Source organism: Mus caroli, chromosome 5 (assembly GCF_900094665.2).
Source record: "Mus caroli chromosome 5, CAROLI_EIJ_v1.1, whole genome shotgun sequence".
Lineage (NCBI taxonomy): Eukaryota > Metazoa > Chordata > Mammalia > Rodentia > Muridae > Mus > Mus caroli.
Window position 1 is genome coordinate 20130425 of NC_034574.1, and position 22524 is coordinate 20152948.

Sequence of the window (22524 nt, forward strand, 5' to 3'; positions counted from 1 at the left end):
CTGGAACTCACTTTGTAGACCAGGCTGGCCTCGAACTCAGAAATCCACCTGCCTCTGCCTCCCAAGTGCTGGGATTAAAGGCGTGCGCCACCACTGCCCGGCTAATGACGCCCTTCTTAAACTATTATATAATTTTGGAGTAGCTTTAGATTTACAGAAATTGTGATAATATGAAGCATTCCTGTGTGCAGTAATAGTTCCAATGAAATGTGTATTGCTCCCAGGTAGCTGTAGACGCTCTTCTGCTGTTTGTTCTCAGGCTGCTGCACCTGCTTACTGTTCTGCTTGTCTGTGTGACTGAGGGCTGCTGTTGCTGAGTGAAGAGCCATTGTTCAGAGGATGCACTAGCAGTGACCCAGCACTGCCTGGCCTGGCTCACTAACCTGCCGGCTCCTGAGCCTTGTACTTTAAGCTATTTTGCTGACTTGTATCCCTGGTTTCCTGTGTTTTTTTTTTTTTTTTTTTTAATTTTTTTTTCTTGTTTTGCTTTATTTTTGGTGGAAGTTTGTTTCTTCCTCTCAGCAGCATTACTTAGTATGCTTCTGCTGCATCTGAGCTATGTTAGTATTGTAGTACTTGTATCCTTTTTGGCTTAAAGAATGTTTTTAATAAGCTAAGTAGCTTTGAACTCTGTTTTCTACTGCTATGATGGCTATTCCTGGTTGTCAGCTGGACTACATCTGGAGTGTACTACAATCCAGAAATGGAGGATGCACCTGTGAAACTGATCCTGAGGCAGGAAGACACAGGCTTCTGACCTGGGTCTTGACATGGAGATATTGAGGCATAGCAGCCGTGAAAAGTTTAGGCCCAGGCAAGGTAGTATGTTGCGTCCACCTCGGCCGGCAAGGAAGACACAACATGGTCAGATTCTTCTCAACAGCCTTTATCGCAGGAACGCCTCGATGCTGCTACCTACGGGACCCAGGCACCTAGGGAGTCCACTTATATGCACCCCAGCACAGGGAAAGGCTTCGTGTCCTCCTGGGATAGGTTGAACCGCTGTCACCTAATTAGCATGTACCCACTCGGGAGGGGTTGGCGCCAGACTCGGGCTTATGCCTGCGCAGTGATGTTGTTTATGACAACGGCACACCGGAAACCGGAGCCATCTTAGAGTTGGCTTCCTACAGTAGTACATACCCTTAATCCCAGGAGATTGAGGCAAGAAGATCTCTGAGTTCAATCAAGGTCAGCCTGAGACAAAGCAACTTCCAGGTGTGGTGATACACACCTTTAATCTGGGCCACGCCTTCTGCTGGAGGCTTCTGTAAGGACAATGGAAGAAGGAAGCTCTTTAACTGCTTGCTCTTACTTGCCAGCACATCTGTTGGAATCTATTTCTTTAGGATTCCAGCTCATATAGAAGATCAGCTGAAACAAATAGAAACAAATAGCCTTTTGGGACTGAGCAACTACTAGATTCTTGGGCTACCCATTGTTGGGTTAGTTGGGCTATAAGTCATTACCATAAATTCCCTTAGTATAGTATATGGAGATTCATAAGTTCTGTGACTCCAGAGAACCCTAAAACAACTGCCTTAGATTTCTGAATGCTGGAACTGTCAGCAGAGGCAAGGACCGAGGAGACCTTGAGAGAGTTTTGCTCAGGTGATGTTGAAGTATTTCACATTGAAGAAGAGAATTTTGGGACAACCGAGCATGAAGCATAGGTGGGATTTATTAAGATTTATTATCATTTGTTCTCTTTCTTTCTAAAACAGGTTGGTCTTAGAAAGTTCGATAGCCTAGGTTGGTCTCAAACTTGCTGTGTAGCCAAAGATGATCTTTAACCTTTGATTCTCTTGTCTCCACCTTCCAAGGGATAGAGTGATAGGCATGTACCTCTATCTCTGATAAGAAAGACAACGCACAGCCGGGCGTGGTGGCGCACGCCTTTAATCCCAGCACTCGGGAGGCAGAGGCAGGCGGATTTCTGAGTTCGAGGCCAGCCTGGTCTACAAAGTGAGTGCCAGGACAGCCAGGGCTACACAGAGAAACCCTGTCTCGAAAAACCAAAAAAAAAAAAAAAAAAAAAAAAGAAAGACTTAACGCAGATGCATGGGTCTTATGGAAAGTAGGATGCTTCCTATGTGGATGTGGGCTTCTTATGGGAGGGAGAGCCCCATGTGAGCGTCCTGGGCATAGCTGTGATTTGAGTGCCTTCTGAAGAAGACTCACTGCAGCCCAGGCTGCCTGTGCTCATGTGCAGTCCATGTGTCTCATCCTTCCCACAGCACACCGTCCTCTTCTGGTTCTTTTCTCTTTCAGTAAACGAGATCATGGAGTGATACTGTAATTTCTGAGGTGTGCCTGACTGTATGTTAAGATGATAAGATTAAAAGCATAGGTCAAAGGCACACAGGTCACAGAATTCAGAGTTGACTGTAAACAAGGTTTGCAATCTTTTTGTGAGAATCTCAGAAAATAGTTTTATAGCTGAGACAGAAAGAAAGCTTAACTTGACAGTCATACATGCTTTGGTTGTAAACATGATCTCTTGTTATTGTAACACCTTTAAAAATAAACTTCTTATTTGTTTGGTATAATTAGTTGAATTTTTACTTTTTTTTAAAAGATTTTTTTATTATTATTATTATTCTTTGTATCTCCATGTGAATGTGTGAGTGCAGGTGCCGAAGAGACCAGTGATGTTAGACCCGTTAGAACTGTCTGACATTGGTCCTGGGACTCAAACTTGGGGCCTCTGGAAGAACAGCAAATGTTCTTCTTAACTGCTAGCTTCACCTTTAGCCCTTAACATTCTTTTCTTTCTTCTTTCAGATTTATCTTTCTTTTATGTGTATGAGTATTTCGCCTGTATGTATGTTGTATACCACATGTGTGCAATGCCCATAAAGACTAAAAGGTGTTGAATCCCCTGTAACAGGACTTAGAAATGGTTGTTAGCCACTATATGGATGCTGGGAACTAAACCCAGTTTCTCTGCAAGAGCAGCAAGTTGCTCTTGATGGCTGCTCCATTTCTCCAACCTCCATTTTGTCATTCTTATTTGGAATGTCTCATTAAAAAGGATTATTGTCTCAGTATATGAAGCCTTCACAGCTGTGTCAAAGGTTTTGCCTCTTAGTAGATAAAAGGCTTCAGTTAGATGGGAAGTGAGGGGCTGCTCTCCCCTCATGTCCCTTTCATTGTCTCCATCTTTATCTTGCCTCAGGATCATAATTTGCCATCATGCCCTGCTTGTTTTCTGTGGAGAAGAGATTCAGGAATATTAGTGGGGTGTTGGGCTCTTCCTAGGAAACGTTTGATGTTGGGAGTTGAATTTGCTTGGACCCTTTCCTACTGGGGTACTCTCCTTACTGCAGCTAGATATGTGTTCCGTGTGTTCGTTCTTTTAGTTTTCCAGCACAGGTAAGGGCAAAGGGAATACTGTGTCTGGCATGCTGTCGTCACATGGCGATTTCACAGGCTGTGAGCACTGCACAGCTGTAAACTGTAATTGTATTTACATGAATAGCTGAGTTCAGATGGAGCATGTCTCTTTTATGGAACCGGCTGACAGTTTGTATAACACGTATACTGATACAGAAAACAGCAGGAACTACTGAAAGGTAAGTTCTTAACATTTAAAGAGACATTTTAAACTTCATTAAGCATTATGGGAATTTTTGTACTGAGAAAACAGAAGGTTTCTCTCCTTAGACAGGTTCATCTCATTTGCCCTGTGCTACAGGGTGTAGATTGTCCAGCCATGGATTCAGCCAGACACTCAGAGGAGACACTCTCTCTGATCCTCCACTTAGAGAGTATGTGCTTAGTGTTTGCATTTCCTCAAGCCTTACACATTAATGAGAATAAAATCTCCATCTTTCCCTTCAGGGTGGCTGTAACATTGTTTTCCTTGCACGTTTTGAGCTAGGAATCCCCTTTGTATCTGCGAGTAGGGAATGACTGTTGTATTCCACTGAAGCCTTCAAATTCAATAGACTGTTGATTCTTCTTCAAGGGTTTTCTTACACTATGGAAAGTTATTTTCTAGCCTCACTTGTTAAGTGATTGCATTTACTTTATAGAGAGGGTTTGAAATAAAGACAAGTACAGATAGAATTAGCAAAGATGCCACTAACCAGAGTCTGTTAATGTGATTTCCTGATAACTGCCAGCAGCAGTTGGTAACAGTATGGAGATTAAAAATAGGCATCAGGATGTATATCATAAAGTAATACTGGGCAAGTTCCAAAGTTATCTTAAATATTTTCTTGTTTATCTATCTTCTAGGTTCTTTTTTTTTTTTTTGGTTTTTCGAGACAGGGTTTCTCTGTGTAGCCCTGGCTGTCCTGGAACTCACTCTGTAGACCAGGCTGGCCTCAAACTCAGAAATCCGCCTGCCTCTGCCTCTGCCTCCTGAGTGCTGGGATCAAAGGCGTGCGCCACCACGCCCAGCTTATTTTCTAGGTTCTTAAGGACAGGAGTGAGATGGCCAAGCATGCAGCACCCTCCTGGTAGCTTTTCCTTTAGAATTATTTAGTGATTGTTTTTAGAAGAAGATGTTAGGTTATTTGGTATGTCATTATGCTGTGAACTCACGTAGGTGAGAGTTTAACAGGCAGATTCAGGTATATATACGCTTAAATTGTTACTTAATAAAATTATCATTTTATTAAGATAAACTTTTCTCACTTCTGGATTCGACAGGCGTTGCAGGCAAGGGAAGATAGTGTGTAGGGTCTTGGCCCTCCGCTGCCCTAAGTCTGCTTCCCTCTCTTACTTTCATCGTGGACAGTGGGGCTAGTGAAAGAACCTAGTGGGGGAAACCCCCCACTCAATTCCCACTCAATTCAATTGCACTCAAGAATCATGAACAGATGACCATCTTGATGTAAAAACATGAGGTAGTTTAATGGCAGAGCTCCGGGTTGAAAAGTATCTCATGCAGGAGACCCTGAGGCTTGGAAGCTAGGGGTTTTTATAGAAAAGAGGGTGGGGCTGGGGGGAGGAATTGGCGCGGTTTCACATGATTGGTCCATTTAAACATTAGCAGCCTGTTAACATTTAACTTAGGTCAGAAGGACGGGAGATAGGGAGGCGGGCCAGTCCAGCTTGTCATTCTCTTTATCTCTCTTTTATCTTTATGGCCAAGCAGCCTCAGGAATGTCTTAATGATGGGCCTGCCAGGGCATGTCCTGACCTGTTCTGCTATGTTCTCAGCCCCAGGTTTCAAAGCTCACAAACAACTCACATTATATGAATCACAGGTCTAAGTTTTATTTTCTTTCACTGGAAACAACTCAGTTACTCTGCTTGTGGCTTGCTGTGCCCTGGGTTTTCACTGTTTCTTTAATCTTCCTGCTTTGGTCTTGCTTTTTTCTGAGGAATTTGTTTGATTACAGCTTCATTTTTTTTCCTACAATGATTTGTATATTTGAATATTTTTGTATTTTTGTTTTGTTTATTGAGACAGGGTTTCTCTGTGTAGCTTGGCTGTCCTGGAACTCAGAGATCCACCTGCCTCTGCCTCCTGAGTGCTGGACGTACACCGCCACATCCAGCTTCAAGTTTGAATTTATTTAGAATTTGGGTCAGTTAGACTACATTGTATTTTCATTCTGGTAGAAGGAGAGAACAGATTCCTCCAAGTTATCTTCTGATCTCTCCCTTTTTTTTCTTCTTTCTGTCTCTCTTTTTCTTTTTTTCCTCTGATATGCATGCCATGTCATGTCATGTGAGAGTACATATTCCATACACATTAACATTGTAGGATTAACTTACTTTTGCTAAAAAGAAAGAACAAAAGAAAACTGAATTATTGATCTCTAAATAAACTTTCAACCTGAAAAATTATGGAGAAAAACTGCCCTTTAAAGCAATGCGGTGGTATGTTTTTAAAGTTATAAACAGATGTGCATAAGTACTGCCCTATAGCTGACACGTGTGTCCTATGCACAAGGGCCATTTGGTGTTATTTTTAATTGTTCTCCATCTTAATTTTGGAGACAAAGTCCTCACTGAACCTGGAGCTCTCTGATTGATTGGGCACCAGCGAGTTCCAGGGATCTGTCTGCCTTTCTCTGCTTTACCTAGCTGCAGTCATGTAGGACCACACCCTGCACAATGACCAGGATCCAAACTGTGTCTGCATGCCTTCTCAGTGAACACTGACTGTGTCTACATGCCTTCTCAGTGAACACTGATTCTCATTACCCCACACGCCTCTGCTCACACTCTGCTGGTGTCTAAGATTTCACATTGAACAGAATCTAAATGTCCCTTAACTTTTTGAGCAGAAATATGCTTTTAAAAACTATCCAGGCAAGTCATTATTGTTAACACACGGCACCGATCAACATTTGGGTTTGAGAAGATGGAAGGATCCCTCTGTTCTGGGGTCTTACTTATGCTTCTGTGGGTGAAGGTCTCGGGTTAGGTCTTTATAAACATTGCTTATATTGTGGATATTCTTGTTTATTGGGATGTCAGCTCACAGATCTGGAATTACCATTCTGTTGACAGCTTCTCATTTCCCAACCGCTTTCCTCAGTACTCTTTCACCCACTCAGGCACCCTGAATCACCAGTCTGGCCACGTGTTTATCCTAGTTTCTCCTCACCTCACACCTTTCTGCCTGGCTTTCATTTGTGATCCTTCCACTATGATCATACTATGTGTACTTTGCTCCCTTCCTCCTCTTCTGTCTGAAAGCAGCCACCAAACCAATGAAAGAAAAATGCAGAATCAAACTGACTTCTTTATGGCTGAGCCTGTCAATCCTTCAACACTGACATCCAGTTGTGACTGTTTGGCTTTATTAACCATTTACATTTTCACTGTAAAGGTTTTCACTGGTTGCTTGCCTTGGTGTTAATTGACCTTACATACCTGCTTTGACCAAACTTCCCTTTAAATATGTTAAGCCTTGGGAAATAACAAAGATACAAAGCAAAGACGGTTACGTGGAGGCTGGACTTGTCATTTGTCAGAATAAATTAGATTAGAATTTCAGGTTTTCTGTTTGGTTGCTTTAATGTCTAATAGCAGGCATATGTTTGCTATGTACCTTTTCATATTTGATTGTTGATCTGTTTAAAACTGGTATCTCTGTTGCCTCTAAGCACTGTTATGCCTAGTTATAGAAATGGTTAATTTTATAAATGGCTCTCATGTACATTTGCCACCTAAAATATGTTCTCAGTAATACTGTGGCTAAGGGAAATAGCAGCTGCTCACCAGAGTAGAGTGAATGTAGAGGCATCTTAGTGTTTGTGATCTGGCCTGATTCGGCTGTGAGGATGGAGCTCTGTGAAGATTCTGACCGTGTTCAACAAGTCCTACAGGTGGGCTCTTTGGATGGAAAACCTTTTCAGTTTTCAGGCAACCAAGAGGGGGGAAAAGGAATCAAAAATGAAATTGTGAATGAAATGGAAAGAACTTTCCTGTTTTCACCACAGAGACCGTTATTTAATATTATGAATGTCAGGCTCCTTGAGTTGTCTCTTGTACTTTGCCAGTAATAAATATGGCTATTGATCAGGGTCCTTTTTTTACTGTTGTTGAATAAGGTGGTCATGATCTCATGCAGACTATTAGGTATTGTTTAACTCAGATTAGTTAGTAGTGATATGTTTAGAAATTAGTTAGTAGTGATATGTTTAGAAATTAGTTAGTAGTGATATGTTTAGAAATGAGTTAGTAATGATATGTTTAGAAATTAGTAGTGATACGTTTAGAAAGGAGTTAGTAGTGATATGTTTAGAAATTAGTTAGTAGTGATACGTTTAGAAATTCCTAGCATTTTGGCAAGCATCCTTACAGTTGTCCTACACAGTCTTTCATTCATTTCAACAAATACTTACTAAATATTTTCTGTATGCCATATGCCGCTCAGGAGACACTGCTAAAAACTATCTCAATAATGCAAGTTATTGTCGTTGCTCCTGGTTAACGTTTAGAACTTGAGTGATAGATTCCCTATTGCTCAAGACACTACATTTCTGAGTCATAGAACATGGAGAAACCAGCTGGTACTGACCTGGAAACTTTATCCCACTGGCTAGCTTTCATAAAAGTCTTGAAGCTGCTTTATGTGCTATTGAAAAAAAAAAAAAAAAAGAGGAAGGCCTGGCGTGGCTTGAGGAGAACCATCTTTAAATGTCAGTTTGCTACATAGCTGGTGTGGGTCAACGCAACATGTGTATGGCCTGACTTCAGCATCCCATGGCCTTCTGAACACGTTGTACTTTTGTTTTTATTGCTGTTTGCTTGTTAGTTGCCTGCCCCTGAGCCAAGATATTAGGCAGTTAAAATATCTTTCTTAGTTGAAACTCAATGTTTGTCTTAAAGGTCACTACTCTGCTTTCCCATGATGCAAATCTCTGACTTGTTTTCTTTCTTCCAGAATGTTTTCTTGCAGCTGCATTTTCACCGTACGTGTGTAGTTTAAAAGGCACTCGTGGCTGACAGTGTCTCATCAGTCCTGAGCCTTCACAGCCATTCATTTTCAGCATCCTCTCCTTAGTATTGCCATTTTACCTCAGCTTTGAATTACTTTTGGTTTTAACTTGATTTGTGAACTGTCTAGTAGTTCTTGTTTGGCAAATAATTTAAAAAACAGAGCTGTTTACCATCTAGGTTGAGGGCATAAGCTTGTTCAAGCAATTTATGACTCATTTGCTTGGTCTGTTTTTTTAGGGGGGATTTTAATTGACTATAGAAATAAGTAATTTATAAGTTATATCTCATGCAGACTCCATAAATTCATGGCCTTTTAAAAGGTATCATCTCCTTGTCCTTAGCTCACATGGACTATTTATTTTCTGTATGCTGCTGTTTGATATGATATTTGGTTCTGGCTTCATTTTACAAGACATCCCAAGGAGAGAGAAAAATAGAATTACTAAAACTCTATTTGACAATAACTGTTAGAACTAGAGTAGGCTCTGGGATAGGTGAAACCTTTGAATAGAAAGTAGGACTATCCTTTCAAGCTGTTTATGGGGGTTTTGTTGGCCTGTGTTGGAGGTTTTTGAGGGAAGTGCATTTGCTTTTAGTTTTGAACTAAGGTCTGAGTTATCGGCCAGTCTTGGAATTCACTGGTTATAGACCAGGAACTCAGAGTGTCATCTTGCCTCAGCCTCTCACGTGCTGGGATTATAGACACGAGATGACATTCGACATTCCTGCTGTCTTGAATACACGGCCTGCGATGGGACATGCAGTACTTGTACTCTGTTCCTGAAAGTTAGAGCTCAAATCAGTGCCCAGACTGGAAGCCGCCCAGAGCCAAGGGGAAGGAGTGTTCATTAACCAGCAGGCAAACGCGTCAGCTATTTTGTTGCTTTGTTCTTCTAAATGTTAACACATTCTGCATCTTTTTAAAATCTCTGTTAACAATGGGTAGGGTGGTTTGGGAATCGGTGAGTGCATTCGGTAGCTGATTGAGGAGTGTTCTAGGTCTAACATGAATATCTTTCTTTTTTAGGAAACTGAAAATGGCCTTTGAGCTATGCTAGGTCTATAATGGGAAGCGTCACAGTTCGATATTTCTGTTATGGGTGCCTTTTTACATCTGCTACCTGGACAGTTCTGCTTTTCATTTATTTTAACTTCAGTGAAGTGACTCAGCCCCTTAGGAATGTGCCCATCAAGGGGTCTGGGCCCCACGGGCCATTTCCCAAAAAATTCTACCCACGTTTCACTCGAGGCCCAGGTCGAGTATTAGATCCACAGTTCAAAGCAAACAGAATCGACCATTTGATGAATAATCACATTGAAGATCCAGATAAAGGCCTCTCAAAATCTTCCTCTGAACTAGGTAAGTAATCAGGTCTGTACTTTTTAAATTGTGCAACACTTAAGACTAGAAGTGTCCCATTGTTCCCATAAGTAACAGAGTTGTTATTAAATCTGCACTGGAGCTGCTGACAGGGAAGGTGATTGAACTCTGAACCCAGAGATCATAGCGATCCCCCAGCCCCACACCCCAGTTTTCTGAGTTGGGGTTTCTCTGTGTAGCTCTGGCAGTCCTGGAACTTACTCTGTAGACCAGATTGGTTTCAAACTCAGAGATCCTGCCTGCTTCTGCCTCCCCATTGCTGGAATTAAAGGTATGGGCTACCACTGCCTGGCATAGGAACCCTTTTTATATAAAAGCTTATGTGTAAATTTTTGTGGGGCATGGGTATAAAAGCTTGATAAGACTGGAGCCTACTATGGTCAATTGGGATGTAATAATCTATTGCTTTTATGGAACATTTTCAGTATTTTTCCTCTGGGCACAGATAAATTTGTCTTGTGATTGTAATAAGATGTTAATTCATTTACTTGGTTTTGTTTTGTTTTTGTTTTTATTTTTGTTTTTGTTTTTTTTTTTTTTTTGAGACAGGGTTTCTCTGTGTAGCCCTGGCTGTCCTGGAACTCACTNTGTAGACCAGGCTGGCCTNGAACTCAGAAATNCGCCTGCCTCTGCCTCCCAAGTGCCGGGATTAAAGGCGTGCGTGACCATGCCCCCCCCACCCCCCTTTTTTTTTTGAGATAAGGTCTATGTATATCTAGCTGGCCTGGAACTCACTATGTGGTCCAGGACAGTAATCTGCCTGCCTCTGTCTCTCGAGTGCTGGGGTTAAAGGTATGTGTGTCAACACATAAAATGTTCTTAGTGTGATGGTTTTGAGCAGGTATTCATGCTTCAGACACACTTGGTATGCATTAAATTGATAAGAATCTGACGTTGGCCTCAGCTTACTCATTCAAAGCCTGAATCTACAGTCAAGTTAAAAACTGTGGCTGTGTAATGTGATTATAATGGTGAAGCCAAGGCTCTGGGGAGACCATCCCATCGCAGTCGGTGTTGTGATCATCTTTTTTCAGAGTATGTAACTTCACTCTCTTTCAGGTATGATTTTCAATGAACGTGATCAGGAGTTGAGAGACCTGGGCTACCAGAAGCACGCCTTTAATATGCTTATTAGTAACCGCCTGGGGTACCACCGCGACGTGCCGGACACCAGGGATGCAGAGTATGCTCCTGTCTCTTCCCTTTTTACATTTCTTTCCTCTTCATCTTTGGAGACAGGGTTTCTCTGTGTAGCCTTGGTTTTCCTAGTAGATTAAGATTGTTATTTTTCTGTATATGTTAATACTGGAAATTAGTTCTTGACCAGCTTTTCCCCCAAGTAACCACACAGAGACCTTTTAATATTTCAAAGCGTTGGGCCTTAGCTGGGCAGGCATTCAGCTAGCTCACCTCTGCTAAGCTGACCGCCTGCCTAGCTCCATCCAGCCATGTGGCTATACCTTCCAGGCTGTGGTTATGCCTATCTTCTCCCGTGTGTCTCCTGGCAAAAGGCCTTCCTTCTTATTCTTAGAGTTCCAGTCTCTCTCTTAGGAAGTTCCACTTTCTACTTCCTGCCGAGCTAATTGGCCATTATTATTGGCTTCATATTAAAGTCAATCAGAGAATGCTTTGGGTAGGTTAGGAAGGATAGAGACAATTTCACACAGTAAACCCCAACACTTGCTCTGTAGACCAGACTGGCCTGGAACTCAGAGATCTACCTGCCTCTGTCTCCTGAGTGCTAGATTAAAGGTGTGCACCACCATTGCTAGACTGGAGTTTATTCTTTAAGTTGATAACTGTTGTTGGTCAAAGCCACTTATCAAGTAGTTACTATGTCCATGAAAGCTCTTATATCGTCTAAGAACTCAGTTTTCTTAAATCTTTTCTACATTATTGGGTAAAAACTAAAAATTGTGTTGAAGACACGTTTTCTTACTGTGTTTCCATTGTAAAACCTCATTGAGAAGCTGCACTAACCTAGCACTGCACAGGCAGCAACTTCATCACCTCATTAACTTCTCCACCAAAAGGAAGAAACCAAGCTTAAAGGTAAACTTATTAACATAATGTAAAGCAAAGAATAAACCAGTGTTTTTTAAATGCTTAAACATCACTATAATGTAAGAAAGAAGCTGAACAAGGTAGCAAGAAATAACCTAAGACATTTGCGCTTCTTAAAATACCAGCTTTTCTTGTTTTGATTGTTAAAGATGTAGGGGGAAGTCCTACCCGACTGGCCTGCCAACTGCTAGCATTGTTATCTGTTTCTACAATGAAGCCTTTTCTGCCTTACTGCGGACTGTGCACAGTGTGGTGGACCGCACACCGGCCCACCTTCTTCATGAGATCATCCTTGTGGATGACAGCAGTGACTTTGGTAAGTGATGCTAGCAATGGTCACAGTTCATGGGCTCTTACTCACTGTGTGATGAATCGCCAGCTGGGCTGCAGTCTGTCCATTGCTATAGGATGATTTTGTAATCTGTCTACAGTGTTATCCAAACATGCCCTGGGGGAATTTCCCTTTGGCTTGCTTTAAAAAATGTCCATTATGAATGAAGTTCCAATTCATAGGAGCTTAAGAAGACTTCCTCTTGCCCTTCACCCAGTTTCCCATGTTGGCTGTGTTTCCTACTTACAGCACAGTGTAGAAAGCAGAGTTCCATAGTGGAGAAGTGTCAGTTTACCGTATTTCATGAGGAGTGCTGTTAGCACCATCCAGCATCCCCTGGTACTCCCCTTAGAGCTGTACTCTGCCTTCGTGTCCCTGAAACCCTTCCCTGGCATCTGGTAACCTCGGACTTCTGTCATTTCAAAAGTGTGATGCAAATGGATATGCAGGTTGACCCCTTTTGAGATTGGCACTTTTGACATGGTACAGTGTGGTAAACCATACTTTTAGAGTAAGTCTGCTACACCAGTTATTTCCAGACTAGAGTGAGCTGCATTCATTCAGAAAGCTATTAGATGTTACCTGAATGCCAGTTTTCTGAGAATCACTGTATTTTAGGCACCCTTTTTTAACTGTAGATTTTTGCAAAGAAAAGTTTTACACTGTTTTACTCCTGTTTAGCTCTCAGCTTCCTTCAAGGTGGGTGGGATCCATTTTTACAGAGACGGAGATACAAAAATAAGTGATCTAGCTGGGTGTAGTGGTGCACACCTTTAATCCCAGTACTCTGGAGGCAGAGGCAGGCACATCTCTCAGTTCAGGGCCAGCCTGGTCTACTAAGTTCCAGGACAGCCAGGGCCACACAGAGAAACCCTGTCTCAAAAACAAATAAACAAAAGAAGAAAAGAAAAGAACGAATGAGAGAAAGAGACTTCCCAGAACCTAACGTGAGTAGTAGAGTTGAGCTTATGCCTAGTCTTCCTGGCTCTAGCTGTTTCCCTTTAACACAGCACTGCAGACAGTGATGGGTGGCCCAGAGGCATTTTCCATGCACTCAGCATCATTGGACCGTCTACAGCACCCACAGAGCTGTACACTTAGGGACTGATGAGTGAGCACAGCACCCATGGGACCTGGGAAAATAGAGAAACTTAATGGACAAAATTTTAGAAACGTTCATAGACACCAAAACTTACCATTTTTGTTTGTTTTGGGTTTTGAGGCAGGGTCTCTTTCTATAGTCCTGGCTGTCTTAGAATTTGCCACACAGACCAGGCTGGCCTTGAACTTACAGAGATCTGCCTGCCTCTGCAACCCTAGTACAAGGGTTAAAGGTGTGTACCAGCATACTCAGCTTGGACTTGTTGTAAAGACAAGAATACCTCTTTTGTAGTCTAGGTTGGCCTCAAGTGGCTTTCAGGGTACTTGAACTTACAACAGTCCTCCTGTCTCAGCCTTGAGTGCTGGGATTGCAGGCGAGAACCTTCACATTTGACTTCATTTCAAACATTGTCTATGGAAATATGCTTCTAAGGCTGCAGTTCCTCATGGCTGGGCTCCAGCTTTGCTCTGGGGTTTTCTTCTACAGAGGGTACTAGAATGCTTTTTAGTGAGGCCATCTAACATATTTCTTTGATCATGTGTAGATTTTGGCACACATGGCAGATCCATTAGAAATAGTTATAAGATGCTTGCTGTATGTCTTGTGTGGTGTAATGATGGAACTGTCCGTTTTAGATGATTTAAAAGGAGAACTAGATGAGTACATCCAAAGATACCTGCCTGCAAAAGTCAAGGTCATAAGAAATACGAAGCGCGAGGGATTGATCCGAGGACGAATGATCGGAGCAGCCCACGCTACAGGTATATCCATGCTGTGGTTCTGTGGTGCTGGACACCTACAGAGGTACACAAGAAGCCATACAAGACAAGCTACTGTTCTGTTGCTTCGAAGAGACACCATGTTCAAGGCAGCTTACAAAAGAAAGCATTTAATTTAGGGCTTATGACTTTAGAGGGTTAGTCCATGCGTGACAGCAAGCAGGCAGACATGGCACTGCAGCAGTAGCTGAGAACTTAATCTGATCCTCAAAGAGGCAAAGACACAGCTCATGAGGCCTGCCGGGGCCTTTGAAACCTCAGAGCCCACCTCCAATAACACACCTCCTCTGACAGGGCTGTACCCCAAATCCTTCTTAAACAGCTCCACCCACTGGGGACCAAACAGTCAAACATGAGCCAGTGGGAACCACTCTCATTCACACCCCCACACCACATTTTGATTGGCTGTTGCCCAAAGGAATGAAGAAGAGTTCTGTCTGAAAAGATTTTATAACTGCCTTACTGCCCCAAAGCACAGAGTACAGAGATCGCTGCTTGAACCCTCACTGGCCTTTTTCCGAGTGGCCTCTCAGTTAATTATTGGCCTCTCAAACAGGTTTCTTACCTTGCTTGCTTACATAAGTAGAAAAGTACAAGCTAACATGTAACTGAACTTTTAAAAATTTAACATAGAAACACTTAATATCCAAACTACTTGACTTGAGTTATGCTAATAACTGTTACTGTGGAGTGCACACCTCTGGAGTCAGTGTCAGGATTCCACTTGGTAAATAAGATTGATTTCCACACTGTTCCTGGGAGGTTTTCAAGCTTCCATCATCCACCATATGCTAATCTCTCCCTGAAAAGCAAAGAACAGGTGTCAGATGCAGCCTTCTGCAGAAGTCACACTTGAGTGACTGCCTTTCGTTCCTTTTTGGTTTCTTTGATTTGGTCCCAGGCTGGCTTCATTCTTGCTCCATAGCTGAGCCGTAGTGTAGTGGTCACCAGTTCTCAGTGACACTGAGCCATCGCTGACAGTAATGGTCTCTAAGGCAAGAGTGAACTAAATAGATATATTGAGTAAAATGACTAATAAAAGTGGACTCTGCACAGTTGGCCACTGTCCCTGCACTAGAACACTTTGGGTCTGCCTGTCCATAGAGGAGTCTCCTGGGTTGCCTGACAGCTTGTTGGGGCCGTGCACGTAGTTTGTGCCCTCTCTGAGGAAAGTGTACATTTCAGAAAAAACTCTTGGCCATAGGACTTCCCCTGAACCCTGTTGGCAGTGCAGAGGGTGGTTTCTTGGTGGGGGTGGTCATGGTGGCCATACATAGCCTGTATATAACATTGTCCACCCACGTTGGTCAACTGTACTTTGGTCAAGTGTGAAGCATCACTCTTCTATCTTCTCCCTTCACCTCTGCAGGAGAAGTCCTGGTGTTCCTGGACAGCCACTGTGAAGTGAATGTGATGTGGTTACAGCCCCTGCTGGCCATTATCCTTGAGGACCCACACACAGTGGTATGCCCCGTGATTGACATCATCAGTGCGGACACACTTGCTTACAGCTCATCCCCAGTAGTTCGGGGAGGTTTCAACTGGGGGCTGCACTTCAAGTGGGATCTAGTTCCCGTATCTGAGCTGGGAGGCCCTGATGGCGCCACGGCCCCAATAAGGTAAGAGCAGATGGGAGAATCCCACTAGCCTTTCTTTAGAAAAGAACAGTATATTAAAGAAAAGTGATTCTTTATAAGGGGCAAAGGAATGACTAAATTTACCCAGCAAAAACAATTTTAAGTCTGGCAGTGGTGATGCACACCTTTAATCCCAGCACTTGAGAGGCAGAGACAGTCAAATCTATGAGTTTGAGGCCAGCCTAGTGTATACAGCATTACAAAAGAGACCCTGTCTCAAAACCACAACAGCAAATTTTGGTTTTGGTTTTTTGTTTGTTTGATACAGGGTTTCTCTGAGTAATAGCTCTGACTGTCCTAGAGCTCGCTCTGTAGACCAGTCTGGCCTCCAAGTCAGGTCATCTGCCCCTGCCTCTCGAGTGGTGCTGGGATTAAAGGTGTGCATCACCACCGCACCTGACCCAGTGAGGATTCTTACGTGGTGTAGGTTTGTATGAACCCAGGCAAGAGGTAAGAATAAGTCACTGTCAGTTGCCCACGAGTGCTGTGTAGCTGGTAGGGGCCATGAATAGGTAACTGTTGTCTGGGCTACTGTGGGCTCTGTGTGCTGTGCTCTGTATCACTCATCTCCAGGTCATCACCACAGGCTGCAGAGATCTGCGGCTGAGACCACAAGTGTATTAGATTCCAAATGGTTTTTGCATTTTAGACTATTTGCATCCCTGTGATTGGATATTCAAGATGAGACCCAAGGCGTACGGCAGTGAACTTGTGTTTCCTTCCATGCACGTTCTCAACAAGAAGTCACAGCAGCCTTTTTTTTTTTTAAGTGTTTTTTAATTTTTTCCTATAATATATTTTGGTCATATTCTTTCTCTTCAACAACTCCTCCCAGATACCTCCTTACCCACCCAACATCATATTCTTTCATAAAAAATAAACACAAACAAAACAAAGCACACATGAAAATACACACACATACCCAAAGAGTCTGTTTTGTGTTGGCCAATTATTCCAGTGCATGGGACCTGCTTTGGGTGTGGTTGATATGCCAAGTGTCACTCCATTGATGAAAACTTGCCCTTCTCTGGCAACTGTCATTTACAAATACTGTCTTATTTTCGATTCCTTTGAAAGTCCCTTTTAAAAAGCGTTTTCCAGACATTTATAAGTAGGTTTTGTTGTTTTAAAGACAGATGGGGCTCATGTCATGTAACTGCCATACCTGGTGTATGGAATACTGGGGATTGAAACTAGAGATTTCTGCCTGCTGTAGACCCCCTTACCAACTAAGCCCCATCCCGAGCCCATGTGTAAATGTTTTTAAGAGTATCTACTTTTGGGAGCTGGTGAGATGGCTCAGTGGGTAAGAGCACCTGACTGCTCTTCTGAAGGTCCTGAGTTCAAATCCCAGCAACCACATGGTGGCTCACAACCATCTGTAATGAGATCTGACGCCCTCTTCTGGAGTGTCTGAAGACAGCTGCAGTGTACTTACATATAATAAATAAATAAATCTTTAAAAAAAAAAAAAGGAGTATCTACTTTCCCCTAAGCTTTCAGTCTTGCCTTTTGTCTTGAGTGTATTGAATAGTTACTTTGAAGTCTGTTTGATACCTTCATAATTAAAACTTCTTTCTATCTCCACATTATTATGGACTGTTTCTCTTTTCTGTGATTTAGCTCCCTAATTGTGTGATTACTCATCTGTCTGTCCTTTTGCTAGACAGTCTGGAGTCCTTGCTGAGTATTCGGCCTCTCTTCTATAGGCTGCTTGGCCAGTAGAGCTCACCGGGATTCCTTAGCTCTAGAGCAAGGGCTCAGAAGCCTGGAAGTTGGGATTAAGCCTTTAGGTAGTGTCTGCTGCAGCTTTTCTTATTGCAAGGCAGCTGCAATCTAAGCTTTATGGCATTGTCCTTTGCTGGCAAGCTGCTGTGGGGGATGAGGAACCCTCATGTATTTTAGCAGTTATCAGCATCCCTGGCCTAGAGCAGTAGCCTCTACCCCATCCACATGCCAGGCACAATGACTAAGTATGTAGAGTTCTGAAAATGCTCTAACATTACAGATGTCACCGCTGGCACAGCCATCCACTTTGAGAGCCACTCCTGATGCCTGTCTTACTCAAAAGTTTGAGATTTTCTGTGGTAGGTCCTGGAGTCAATTTTTGTTCCCCTCTACCAGGCCCTCAGAAGGAATTATATTCATTGCCTTTGGTTCCTGTCAAAGTCATTTACAGTAAGAAAGGTGCCTCAATCCTTAGAACATAACCTTATGCCCGATACCTCATGTAGCCTCAGCAATCCAGAAAATTCCAGTGTGTAACCCAGCCTCTTCCCTATTAGACGACCATGTTTCTTTCTTATCTGTTATCCTCTGTTGTTACCTCTTTTGTAATGACAGCTAATCTTCTGTGCCCCAGAGTCTCAGGGACTTTGTAAATAGTTGGTAACTGGTTCTATTGAATGAGCACAGGCTGCGGTTCTTTTCTAGGTCTCCTACAATGGCTGGAGGCTTGTTTGCCATGAACAGACAGTATTTCAATGATCTTGGACAGTATGACAGTGGCATGGATATCTGGGGAGGAGAAAATCTGGAAATCTCATTTCGGGTAATTTTGATTTTGTGTGTGATCTGTCCTAAATTGCTTGTAGTAGAATATGATTGCAGTTTAAGGGCAGAGAGAGCCTCCTGAGCAGGTGGGCCCCACAAACCGCTCTGAATCTGTCTGCAGCGCTCCTGTCAGTCTAGCGCAGAACTTAAGCATGGCTGTTTGTAATTCAGAAACACACCACAGTTTTCCTCCATAACTTCAGGGTGAATATTTATATAGAAATCAGTAGTTCAGTTTTCTTTCCTAGCAAAAGTAAGTGAATCTCACAAACGTTAAGTATGTATTCACATGACATGACATGGCATGCATATGGAGGTCAGAGGACAGTTTGCAGGAAATGGTTCTCTGCTTCTACCATGTAGGTCTTGGGGATTGAGTCTAATTTGTAAGACTTTTCTGCACGTGCCACCCTGTCTGTCAGCCCTGGAACCAAGTTCTTATGTGTGTGCTCTTGTGCCCGTGTGGAGGCACAGTGGATAGGGCTGCCCTCTCCTTCTGCCATGTGGGTCCTAGGAACTGAACCTGAGTCACTAGGCTTGGTGGCAAGCAGTTTTACTCATGGAGCCCTCTTGCCAGCCTTAGAATCAAGTTCTTTTGAATTTAATCACTCTGTATAGTTTATTTTAAAAATATTTTTGCTGGGGAGCTGGCTCAGTGGTCAGAGCACTTGCCCTGCAAGGAAGTGTAAAGGAGTCTGGATCTCCACCGCCAGGGTAACTGCCAGGCTGGGCTGGCTCCTCACTGTAACTGGAGCCTTGGGAAGCAGAGCAAGGGGCTAGTGCGAGCCACCAGACAGGGGAGCTTGGGCTGTGACTGAGACCCTGCAGCAAAGGTGTGAGGCAGAAGAGTGACAAAGGAACCACCCCTCCCCCAGATAAAGTTTTATTTAGTTTACGTATATGGGTGTTTTGTATGCACGTATATCTGCACACCAGAAGAGAGCATCAGATCCCATTAAAGGTTGTGAGCCACCCATGAGGTTGCTGGAAATTGAACTTAAGACCTCCGGAAGAGCAGCCAGTGCACTTAACTGCTAAGCTACCTCTCCATCCCCAAGGTTCCCAGTATTCTTAGGCCTCAGTGTTCACTCTCATGTATGGCATGTGCATTTGTACGTTTATATGTTCCTTGTCCTTAAATCCTTAAGAGCAACCAAAGATGATAACTTTTTAATTTCAGAAGGACCTAATTTGTAGGTGCCCCCCACTTTATATCTAGTAAGATAAGCATCTGTACGCTGCATAGCCACCATTCATAAAGGGTCAGTCATGAAGATGAGCGCTGCTTCGGTCTGACAGCCATCCCGTTTGCTTCTGGCTAGATTTGGATGTGTGGCGGCAAGCTCTTCATCCTCCCTTGCTCAAGAGTAGGACATATTTTCCGAAAAAGGCGACCATACGGATCTCCGGAAGGCCAGGACACCATGACACACAACTCCCTGAGACTGGCACATGTCTGGCTGGATGAGTACAAGGTGAGTGAGTCTGGCCATTGCTTTGCTGGTGCCTTCCTGCCTCTCTTGCCTGAGTCTCCTTGGCTGACCTTCGCTGCTATGCTGTTCCTCTCTGGGCTTCTTTTCAGCAGGATTCCCTCAGGTTTGGTTTTCACTGTTTTCTCAGTGTGACATTATAAGCATCGGAAGCAGTTCTGTGTGTTCTGGACCTCACTGATGGCTCAGCGTTGCTTTCCCGTTTCTATCCTACCTCCTACAGCTTTGTTTTCTCTGCAGCCTCTTTATCATGATTTACACGTCAATTTTGGAGCATTCTGTCACACCAGAAAGAAACGCTGTACCCTTTAGGTGTCACCTCTGTCCACAAGCCCTAGACAATGGCGATCTGTTTCCTGGCTCCCTGCACAGTCTCAGATACACCTCTCACACGTTTGTACCCTTTCCTGTGGCTTTCACTGAGCACTTGTGTTTAGCCTGGCCTGGGTTGCAGCTGTTCTCGGCACTTCACTACTTCCTATTGCTCAGGGATACTCTGTCCATCATTTTATGGGTATTTGGGTTGCTTACATGTATGTTTGTTTGTTCGTTTGTTCTCTCTCTCTCTCTCTGGTTTTTTGAGATAGGGTTGATTGGAGCCTTGGTTGTCCTGAAACTTGCTTTGTAGACCAGGCTAGCCTCAAACTCGCAGAGACTCACGTGCTTCTGCTTCCTGAGTCACATGTTAATTCACATGTTAATTCACATGTTAATCCCATGGAAGGTTGCTGTGATTAGTTATGTGCAGTTGCTCTTGTCATTGGTCTCCACCTCCATCCTTCAGCCCTCACATTCTGGGATCACAGGCGTACATGCACAAGCATACCTGGCTAAGTGCCTGAGCTCTGGCTGTGGAAACAAAGCTGACTAGGGGAATGTAATCTGCAGCCCTATAAGGTAAATGGCAGCAGCTGCCCAGCCCTTGACGTGCTGAGGAGGAGGGAGCTGGGAACAGAGGCAGGGCTCCAAGCATGCCAAGGCTCTGTTTGTCTCCTCCCTCTCCTAACCCAGAGCTCTGTGGAACTCAGCTCCTTGCATATTATTATTCTCTTGTCATGGAAGTTGCCAAAATGGAGAGTAGAAGGCCTTTGTTATGTGGGTTTGAGCAGGGGGACCTTGAGAGAGAGAGCTCTGTCAATGATCCTTTCAATGTCATTTCCTTGGGCGCTCCAGTGTCAGCTCATCGGATGGCTCCTTTTTTCCCCCCTGATGCTGATTTTCCCAGGCAGCAGTGTGAGCAGAGTGCTGCGCTGTACTGCTCTCCAGGAGCGCTTGCATATGACACCCGGCAGCATCTTCTCAAATCGACCCCAGTCATGGAAATGATCAAATTCAACTCTCAAGTAAAAGATTGGAAGAAAAAAAAGTCTTCTGGACTTGGTCGCCACACCTCTAATCCCAGTAGAGACAGATGATGTTAAGGCCAACCTTGTCTACATAGTGAGTTTTATTTAGTTCAGCCAGGGATATACAGTGAGTCCTGGTTTCAAAAGCAACACAACAATAAAAGCCGTTATAAGCTTGTAAGTGTGCCACTAGGTGAAGTGTATCAGTGTTTGGAAGGACTGCAGAGCTGTAGACCAGCATTTCCAAGTGACTAGTACGTGTTTTCTAAGTCTTGCACGTGTAAGATCATCCAAAGAGAACACAAAGCCAAATGTGCACTTCACTGGTATGATTCTTTTTTTTTTGTTTTGTTTTGTTTTTCGAGACAGGGTTTCTCTGTATAGCCCTGGCTGTCCTGGAACTCACTTTGTAGACTTTGTAGACCAGGCTGGCCTCGAACTCAGAAATCTGCCTGCCTCTGCCTCCTAAGTGCTGGGACTAAAGGCGTGCGCCACCATGCCCGGCTTAGTATGATTCTTATTTACTGTGGTAACTATAAGTTAGACCTGCTGCTGTGTGGTGGTGATCCCAGTGCTGGGGTGGCTGAAGCAGGACTATTAATTAGAAGCCAGTCTAAGCTGCATGTTTGCATTGTTCAAAAAAAAACTACAAAAAACTGTTACTAAAAAACTGTTAAGTATTAAATATTAAATATTTAATGCAAGAATAACTACAATTACTTGTAATAGGAATTTAAAAATATTTCTTCTGTTTCAACTTCATTTTCTCATGAGGCTGTATTTTTTTTTTTTTTTTTTTTTTTTTTGGTTTTTCGAGACAGGGTTTCTCTGTGTAGCCCTGGCTGTCCTGACACTCACTTCGTAGACCAGGCTGGCCTTGAACTCAGAAATCTGCCTGCCTTTGCCTCCTAAGTGCTGGGATTAAAGGCATGTGCCACCATGCCCAACTGAGGCTGTATTTTTAAAACAGTGAGATGGCCCAGTGGCTAAAGTGCTTGCTGTTCAAGTCCTGAGTCTTACCTAAAGGTGGAGAGAGCCAACTCCACAGAATTGTACTGACGGCCACACATTCTCCAAGGCATGCAGCCCACATCATCATAATAGCACTTTCTGATTAAAACAACACAGCAACAGGGTGATGCATGTGAGCCACCTAATAAAAACCACAAGGTTTTGTACTGAGAATGAGTTTCTGTTAATTAAAAAACTAAAACTACATTGAGGCCTTTTTTTTTTTTTAATTTTGGTTAGTGGTGATGTTTTTGAGAGTCTAGACTGGCCTGCAGCTCCCTAGGGAGACCAGGCTGGTTTTGAAGTCACAGAGATAGGCCTACTCAGCCTCTCCAGTGCTGAGATTAAAGGGGTGCGCAGCCATGCCTGGCTCAGGTTTAGTTTTTAACACGGTCGGTATACATCGCTAAGACTCCTG

At 43.4% G+C, this 22524-nt stretch overlaps 1 protein-coding gene across 1 annotated transcript in view; it reads left to right on the forward strand.

Annotated features, from left to right (window-relative positions):
- Nucleotides 1–22524, forward strand: part of Galnt11 (polypeptide N-acetylgalactosaminyltransferase 11) — a 31925-nt gene that overhangs the window by 5222 nt on the left and 4179 nt on the right. Inside the window, exons 2-8 of the mRNA XM_021162960.2 lie at nucleotides 9440–9772; nucleotides 10853–10976; nucleotides 12007–12173; nucleotides 13926–14051; nucleotides 15439–15688; nucleotides 18140–18257; nucleotides 19582–19734. Coding sequence (XP_021018619.1) covers nucleotides 9478–9772; nucleotides 10853–10976; nucleotides 12007–12173; nucleotides 13926–14051; nucleotides 15439–15688; nucleotides 18140–18257; nucleotides 19582–19734 — 1233 coding nt within the window. The 5' untranslated portion in view covers nucleotides 9440–9477. The remainder of the gene's footprint in view (nucleotides 1–9439; nucleotides 9773–10852; nucleotides 10977–12006; nucleotides 12174–13925; nucleotides 14052–15438; nucleotides 15689–18139; nucleotides 18258–19581; nucleotides 19735–22524) is intronic.